This window comes from Mytilus galloprovincialis, chromosome 6 (genome assembly GCF_965363235.1).
Source record: "Mytilus galloprovincialis chromosome 6, xbMytGall1.hap1.1, whole genome shotgun sequence".
Classification (NCBI taxonomy): domain Eukaryota; kingdom Metazoa; phylum Mollusca; class Bivalvia; order Mytilida; family Mytilidae; genus Mytilus; species Mytilus galloprovincialis.
The window spans coordinates 92148720-92158365 of NC_134843.1; the positions used below are offsets into that span (position 1 = coordinate 92148720).

General features: G+C 31.8%; 1 protein-coding gene across 1 annotated transcript; it reads left to right on the top strand.

Annotated features, from left to right (window-relative positions):
- Positions 1–4462: 4462 nt before the first annotated feature.
- Positions 4463–9445, top strand: LOC143080714 (GLIPR1-like protein 1). Its single transcript, XM_076256711.1, has 6 exons — positions 4463–4741; positions 5933–6062; positions 7244–7350; positions 7847–7962; positions 8462–8556; positions 9334–9445. The coding sequence occupies exons 1-5, from the start codon at positions 4499–4501 to the stop codon at positions 8550–8552; spliced, it is 687 nt and encodes a 228-aa protein (XP_076112826.1). The 5' UTR covers positions 4463–4498; the 3' UTR covers positions 8553–8556; positions 9334–9445.
- The last annotated feature ends 201 nt before the right edge of the window (positions 9446–9646 follow it).

Consider the following 9646-nt stretch of genomic DNA (forward strand, 5'->3'; position numbering starts at 1 on the left):
TTGATAACTGGACCAGTTATTGTGGGTGTTCGTCCTAATCTCCCTGTTGAGGGTGTTACATTATTGCTAGGAAATGATCTAGCTAGGAACAAAGTGGTTGCTGAACCAATTGTTACCAGTGAACCAGTGGTGGATGTTAAATCACCTGAAGATGATGCTGAATTGTATCCAGCTTGTGTTGTCACTAGGGCGATGGCTAGAAAACAACAAGATGAGGATTTGCAAGAAAACCAGTTTGATTACATGGACCTTTCTGACACTTTCCTAGCCGACATTGAAGGTCCTGGTAGCTCAGAAAAGGCCATAATAAGACCACCTAATGTTAACAAAAATGTAATTATGGACTCATATTTTGACAGTTAAGTTGACAGTAATATTTGTGTAATACTTCTTGTAAACTTTTGTATAATAAATATTGTTAAATTTTATTATTGATTTGTGTCTTTTGTTGGCTACAATGTAAAGGCGATTTCTGGCCGTAACAACATGTATATCCAATATAGTGATGATCAGTGATAATAGATAAAGTTCTTCGTCTATGGTTGAAACTCCCCAAAAAACATAAAACAGACCTAATAGCTATGCTTACTCAAGGATTAATTTCGCTATCAAGCAGTTCATGTTATGTGATTTACATAAAATACGATGGTGTTTGAGGCCTTATCTGCGGGGACATATTTGTCATAAAGGACGGAGAGGTACATACAACTTGTCGGTGTAGCATACGTATTCATATTCCGTCTGATGCTCTTTTGTCTTTTACAGTACGGATCGATTTGTGTATATGTTGAACCTGATCATTAAAAATTTAGTTTAAAAATTACACGTCAGCCAAAATTGTTTCTTTGGTGGAGAATCAGATGTCAATATTTGATTTGAGGTTAATTATAGTAATGTGTCCAAATACTAATCTAACAAATCAAAGTTTTATGCCGATGTGTAACACTTCTTATTATAGTTTATTTTCATTTACAAGTAAATAACCTCAGCTCGATATTTATTTTGTTCATAACTTACATGTAATTGTAATAGTATCTTTAGTTTATCAAACATTTATTCAACGGTTGAATAAATATTAGTATATGATGTTCCAAATTTTTAATTATCTTTAAATTCTGAAATTCCGTTTTGGCCACTAATATCGTGTTAATGCGATTTTGATCAGAGAAAAATTTAAGTTAGTGCTTTACTCATAGGCACTTGTCTCAGAAAAAAAATATGTCCTTTTTACCTTAATGTCAAGTAACCAAAACGATCAGCAAGGCTATATCTTTTAAAGCTTGCCGATATAGTTATATCACTCTTTACAGGAGTGATTGTTCTTAAATGGGTATTTTTTATCCTCTTTTGTTTTGAGCAAAAATTAAAGAAGATTGAGAGAAAATTTATAAAATACATTAACAGGAAGATCATGATTTTTCTTCTCGTCTTCAAGGTTGGAGAGTGTTGTTAAATATGCACATTGACCATGGTAAGCGACACTTTTATGAACCTCTAGTTATATATGCTGACATATTGACCATGGTAAGCGACACATGCTTTTTAGAACCTCTAGTTATATATGCTGACATATTGATCACATTTACAAGTTTGAATGACGTTAAAACATGATATTTTTCTTTTTACATATAAATTTTGCTTTTTGAAGGCACTCAATGAATTTATATTTTCCCCAAAAGATGCCGACGCAGACTTTTCAATGACAGTACTGATCCACTAGTCACTTATTGTCAAAATGTGACATATTTTTTTTAGATTTAAAGGGCACTAGCTGTCAAATTCATGGTCACGGATTTGACAAATTCTCATATTTTATTTATTATTAATTGAACTACAACAAATCATACTTTAGATTTTTATATATCTCGTAGCTAGTGCCCCTTTAAATTAAAGCATAGAATGTCAACCAATTATTATATCGTTGTCATAGTAAGGGTTGTGAATGCTTCATGTTTAGTTAATTATAGTAATGTTTCCAAATATTTATTTAACAAAATAAAATCAAAGCTAATGTGTAACACTTTTAATTACAGTTTACACATAATTATACCCACCTATTAGTCTATATTTAATTTAGTAAATAACCCCATTTCGATATTTATTTGGTTTAGTTATTTTTAAATCTGTCGTATCTTTATCAAACATTCATCTATTGAACATATATGAGTAATTATGGTTATTTATTTCAAGTCAGTTTATTTGGACGAAATCACGTTATCTCGATTAACGCGACGAGCAACACATGGGGCGCATTACTAATCGCGCATTTGGGGATTATTATTTTTTTACGTTTGCGCGCAGCTTTTGATCATACATCTACGTATTCATTTAATCGTTAATAAATTAAAAATAAAAGTAATACATAAATATGCCTACATATTATTATTTGTCGTAATAAATATGAACATGAATTACTAATTTTGAAAATATTTGTTTAATCTAAATCATATACTTTGCGTAGAGAATTTTAAACAGGCACACATATAACTATATTGCGAATATTTCAGAGTGAATATTCAGTTTCCTAATTTTACCATAGGGATCTCGTTTAAATTCGTAAATAATTTAAGTTAGCATGAAAGGCTCAAACATTGAGTTTCGTATGTAAGAAACAAGTAGGGGAAAACTGTTTAGTGCACGATGGATTTACTTTCCGATTCGACAGAACACTGAAGTCATGGTAAACACTGATGAGCATTCAACATCCGTTCTAAATGGTAACTGTGAACATATACACGAGTCCGATTCTAGAAAACTTGAGAGGTTGATCATCAGTGTTGTTGCAAAGAAAGAAAGAAAAACAACAACCAACATAACTGCTAGTAATATTAAATTAATCTACCTAATTCACCTTCATTTACCTGTTTTTACCTGTAAAATAAATGCGCTCAAATGTAATCAAAAGGAACTTGCAAACGTACTGATTTTGCGCGCAAATGTTATATTATGGTAATAAGTAAAAACACAAAAATACTGAACTCCGAGGAAAATTCAAAAAGGAAAATCAAAAATCAAAAGGCAAAATCAAAAGTCCAAACACATCAAACGAATGGATAACAACTGTCATGAATGCATTAATGCTCGCAAATGTAATGCACCGAATTAATAAGCATTCAAGTAAAGTAAAATGCATGTTAAAGATGATGTAAATTACTAATCGCTCATTGTTTCATTCGTGTTTGTTTTATTAAAAGAAAATAAAGATTTGGTAAAACTATGATTACTATCGAGACAACCGTCCATCAGATTCAAATGACGTGGGTGTAAGCAATACTAAAATTTTACTGTTATATGTTGGTTTTTTTTTTTTCATTACAAAATTATCGGAAAACAGATTTGTTCCCCCTCAATTTGAATTTGCAATAATGTCGCCTGGCGAAAAATGATATACGCCTTTCAAAAGTCCGTAATATGAAAAAAAGTTTATAAGTGGTCACTGTTAAACCTTCCACATTGAGAAAAAAAAACATACAACGAATGGTCAGCTATAAACAACAAATGTAAAACAATTCAAACGCCCATCTACAAAAACAAATCTTCTCATTATTATTTTATCATCGATAATTTGTTTTTACATGTTGCCCTATTTAGCACGTTTTGGGACCGTTATGGATATCCGTTTCACAGATGATATCGGATATGTTCCTTATGTCTAACTACAATCCCGTTCCTTTTTCACGATGTGACCTACCGAATTAGACTATTTACCGGCTTTGTAATAACATGAGCAACACGACGGGTGCCACATGTGGAGCAGGATCTGCTTACAATTCCGAAACATCTGAGATCATCCCCAGTGTTTAGTGGGGTTCGTGTTGCTGTTGTTCCTCTATTTGTGACATTTCTTCCTATTGTGTCTATTTGTTTTGTTCACACATCGTTGTCAATATAATGAAATTTGATGCGACTGTCATACAAGTGAGAGGTTTAGCTAGCTTTAAAACCGGTTTAATCCACCATTTTCTACATAAGAAAATGCCTGTACCAAATCAAGAATATGCCAGTTATACATTCGTTTAATGTGTTTGAGCTTTGGATTGTGCCATTTGATTAGGGACTTTCCGTTTTGAATTTTCCTCGGGTTTTAGTATTCTGTGATTTTACTTTTGTCTGGGATGAACCACGTAAGAAGACAAATTTGAAAAAATAAAATGTGATTAAATTAACATACTACATGTACTTTTAATATACATTTCATAAAATATTTCTTCAGACAAGAAGACTAGAAGTAAGTTTAAGAAAATTAAAATAAATAAATAATTTAGTTTGTTTTTACGTGTATGCTAATCCAAATTTTACGTGTATGCTAATCCAAAATTTACATTCGAATTTTGAAAGCAAATTTAACTTTCAGAAGGAACAAACAGAATTAGTAGCATAAATACAAATTAACAGTAATGACCAAACATGCGTCATAACCGACCGACAATTTTTGTATAAAATCATCAGGTATTAGTTCTAAACTTCAGTTTGGAATCTATTCCGTTACCAACTGAAAATGAATCTCCAAGTAATTCTTCTGACTGCTTGTGTTGCTGTTGCTTTCAGTTCACCCGTAGAACTTGAGGAGAAACTACGCAACCTGTTTGCCGGTGAAAAGGAGCTAAGTTTGAAAGGGTTGGGAGTGGCTACAAGAGGAACAGGAAGTTATTTGTCTACCTCAGAAAGAGACACAATTCTCCAGCTCCACAACGATGCTCGTAACAATGTGCAACCAACAGCTTCTAACATGCAGCAAATGGTAAATATCAACAACTTATTTATAGTTTCAAAATCAATTTAAATTCTGTATTTATTTTCTATTAAAAAATATTGGCTACAAGTCTTCTGATAAAAACAACAACACTAAAGATCACTAAAGACAATAAATTATATGAGATATATATCGTTCTTATTTAAAATTAGCCGAACAATTAAATTTTGGAGTATAGATTAAACATTCTCTTTACCATTTTACTGTGATGTATATCATGACCAATAAACATGCATTGAATCCTGAAGCTCCAGGAAAGTTGAAATTGAAAGAAATGGGGAAATCAGTTTGGGATAAAAATTATAAGGAATAACACTTTTTTTTTTAGAAATTATTAATGTGTAAAATGGGTCGCTGACTCACAAACTTTACAGATAAGTACTCTGCACATTTATTAATTTGAAGAGTTAATCGACTAAGTTAACACACCAATACCATTTAGAAAAAAAAAAATGTTTCGTAAGTTTATATTACTACCACGTGATCATTACCAATGCTTGTTGGATGTCAATCTTCACTGATGCAAAAAGTTAGTGCTTCAGTACACTTTGGTTGTATAACTCAAATTAATTAGTATGTGATCTATTTAAACTGAGACTAACTATCTCTAGTTGGCTTTATATGTTTTAAATTATTATTTATGGTTGGGTGTCCTCAAATGTTTTATAGTTTGACTTTCCAAACTTGGTTTCTGGTGTGATACCTGATTTAAACGATCACAGAAAATATATCATGCGCACAAAAATCGGTAACATATCGAATCACGACTTTTTCTATAGGTGTTTAATTAAAATATATAAATAGTAAAATTTGTTTTCACAAGAATGCTAATCCAAAAGTTACATTAAAATTTAAAATGCAAAATTAACTTTCAGGAGGAACAAACAGAATTAGAAGCATTTAGTAGAAATTAACACTGAACCATTTAAAATTCTAAATCTAATACTAACATTGAAGAGATGATCAAATAAAAGAGGATCTCACTTTAATAATATACCCCACATTTTATGTTATTCATATATGTTCAAAATTGCACAAATTTCGTAATTCTTTATCTACATACATAAAAGACTGATACAGGTAATTGTATATCAATAACTTCATTCAATCAATATTTTGTTTAAATTTGTTAATTTATATTTAACATTGACTGTTTCGCCTTTATCATTTCCCGTGTAGACCTGGAGCAATGAACTGGCTTCTGTAGCCCAGACCTACGCTAATAAATGTGTCTGGAGTCACAATAGTGCAAGGTCATCACAGGCTAGCAGCTTCTACTACGTCGGTGAAAATTTGTACGTTACAACAAGTAAGTCAATTATTAACGTTCAAAAGCCTATCCATTGTTTGGGTTTTTTTTTGTTGGGGGGGGGGGGGGGGCATTGTGCATCATACTTAACCTTTGAATGTGAAGACTTTCCTCATTTACAATTCTCTAAGTATTAATGACAAATATCATAATGAGAACGTTTTGGCAGTTTTGAATTAAACCAAAAGCACTAGAAGTTTCAATCCTTGAAGCATTTAAATATATAAATACAAAACAGGTATGTGACTTATCTGTCATATTTGAATCAATATGTTTCTTTACTTACAAGAGATCCAAAATTCAACAAAAGTTATGAATTTGAATTTTGGACAAATGTTGCTGCAAACAACCAAAACAAGTTCCGATTCGATAGATGTAGTTGAGAGTCAACGCTTTTACACCCCTATGAAGTTACGAAAAGAAGCATTCAATACTTATAATTACATTTTTTAGGGAAGATCACGATAACACGATTATCAAGTTTTTATTTAATGTACCTGTGCACTTTATTGTGGGAGCTCGTGTCATCATGAATGATAAATGTTATTGTGTATTGAAGTTGCATAAGGAATAACGCGTGATTGCAGTGTAGCCAATCATAATAACGTATTATAATGAAACTATGTACTTATTAACCGATGAATGAAATCCGATTCATATTTTATTTAATTACCAACAAATATGGGTCCGATTATGTGTCCCTGAGAGAAGCATATCGATGCCCGGCGGTATCATCCGTATATCATTAATGTATCCTCTTCGCGAGTATACATCTATGATGATAATCTATTACACAGCCATCCAAAGACACAATGAAACTAGCCGCATCAAGAGGGCAACACACAGTTTACAATTATAAACAGATCCAATAATGAGTAACAGTCGATTCCATTGAGTGTGTAGGCAAAGGTAATATATTTGGTTAGCTTGCTTGCTAGCTGGACCATGAAGTCATTATTAGGTAAGGTAAACTACCTTTCTTTCGAAGTAGCATAGTCCTACAGACAGATAGATAAGTAAGTAAATACTCTGTCGGACTAGTCTACTCTGAAAGGAGGGTAGTTTATCTTACCTAATAATGACTTCACGGTTCAGCTAGCAAGCAAGCTAACCAAAGATATTACAATTGCCTACAAACTCAATGGAATCTGCTGTAATTATATTCATGAATTTGTTAATAGGTTCCTATGGATATCTGGAGAAAGGTGTTGCATCATGGGATAATGAAAAGAAAGACTACGATTATGCTTCCAACTCATGCAGTGGTGTTTGTGGACACTATACACAGGTGAGAATTAAGTATCAATGAATATTGTATTCCTACCTTTAAAGGACAGAAGCAATTGTGATATTATATTGCACGCTTAAGGCATTGAACCTGGGTTTCTATTGGACTTCAATGGAAAGATTTGAAAAATGTGACAACAAGAAGAAAAGTGATTTAGTTGCTGATATATAATTGCCTGTTACGAGACCGTCAAAATTTGCTGCTAATGACAAATTATGAAATTAAAAGAAGGTCAGAGGATATGCCACAAAGGAAACGAGTTCATCGTTACAAAGTGAAGGAAAATTGCTTTCTTTTTTATTTATAAAAAACAGTAATTGATCCAGACACATTACCCCAAAAGGGATTAGAAACATGCACGCCCATAATTCCAGTTTATATCTTGTACCGCATATAAATAATTTTTAAATTTGGTCTCGTCTTTCAATGGACAGGTACGGTGTTATATATGTTGTACTAATCGAATTGATAAATTTCCTTGATATTTCGTCAACAGGTTGTCTGGGCTGATAGTACCAAACTTGGGTGTGCCGTAGGAAGTTGTGCATCGATGACCAATTTACCTTCTTACTTCCAGAATGTGAAATTTGTAGTATGCAACTATGGACCAGGGTGAGTTTTACGATTTATTTAGATAACAATGTTCATAGACATATAATTTACATATCCTTTACATACTATTAAGTGTTACTATGCATTTTTGTATACGTGTGAAGTATTTTTGCATACCATGACACTCAGTATCACATTTAGCCCTTATTAAATATTTGTATCATTTCAATGTCATTCCAATTACCTCAAAAACATAAATTGTTACCCATTTTTAATGAGCAACTGAAATAAAAAAAAAAGTTAAAATTGTACCATCCGTCTCTGAGTGGGAAACACTTGATTTCGTTGAAAGTAACAAATTAAGAAATAAATTAATAAACATGTGTTGTCAACATTGGCAAATGGGGATTTACAGATTTTCAAATAGTTGTTTAATTAACAATCTACGCCAAAAAGCAAGTACATATAATGTAGATGGATTTTTCTTGATCGATTTCTTAATCTTATATAGTTCAAACTTGGTAAAAAGTAGCTTTGTAACAATTCCTTAATTTTGCAGCGGTAATTACAATGGTGTGAAACCTTATGAACAAGGCACACCAGCCAGCACTGACAATGAATCATCAGGAACATCCGGCGGCTGTAAATAGAAAGGTAATTTGGGTTTTAAAGTCATTTTGCATTCTTTCTGCCTTTACCAATTTTTACCCTATATGCATTTGTACATTATCTACAGAAAAAAAAAACATTCGAATATGTTCTAAATGACTTATTTGGATTTTATTTTATTTCTTTTGAGTTTATTACTATCGTTATTAGGCAATTCATTTCATGTACTTTTTCTTGAATATTATTATTTAGATACACGTAAGACAAATCAGGTTTGATTTAATTAAGATATCAGGATGAAGAGGGGAATTTGTCTGTTTGTCTTTTTAATTTTTAGCCATGGCATTGCCAGTTTATTTTCAATCTATGTGTTAGATTGTCCCTCTGGTATCTTTCGCCCCTCTTTTATACAGAAATTATAAAAAAAACCAGTAGTGTATTCTCACAAAACTATACACGTACGAAAAGTAACAAAAACGGTAAAATAAAAATAAACATACATAAAATAGTTCGAGAAACACGACCAACAATCATGCTTTTTAAAATTTTATAAAGCATACAGCACAAGACCATTATGGGACATATCATACCGATGAAAAGTTGTTCTCGACAAAAATGTTCCCATAACGACTACACACTATATGCCAATAGGAAATACTATTGTTCAATACGACATATGTTTAATCATAAAACTTCAAGTCTTATACACTGAAATCAAGATCTAATATGTATATCAAACATGGAATTTTCTACAGATTTGTCTCACACACATATTTTTATACATTTCGATTAAATCTTAATAATATATATTTTATATTGTAGAATAAGCAAGCAGTGTACAAAATGGTTTGTTAAAACCTGACGGCTGGACATAAAATGGTTACTCTCTTTTATATTTTTCCGAAACCTTATAATTAAAATCTTTTACGCATTCTGTAATGTTTTTTGAATTATTATTGGTATATAATTATAAATTAAAAGGATAATCAGAATGACAAAAGACAAAATCGACAGATCACCAGGTCACACCAACCACAAAATTTGATTCTCTAGAAAATTAGACAAAACATCAAACAATAGGTGAATCAGATACCCTGACATAATACAGGATCAGCATATGGCGGGAGTAAAACCG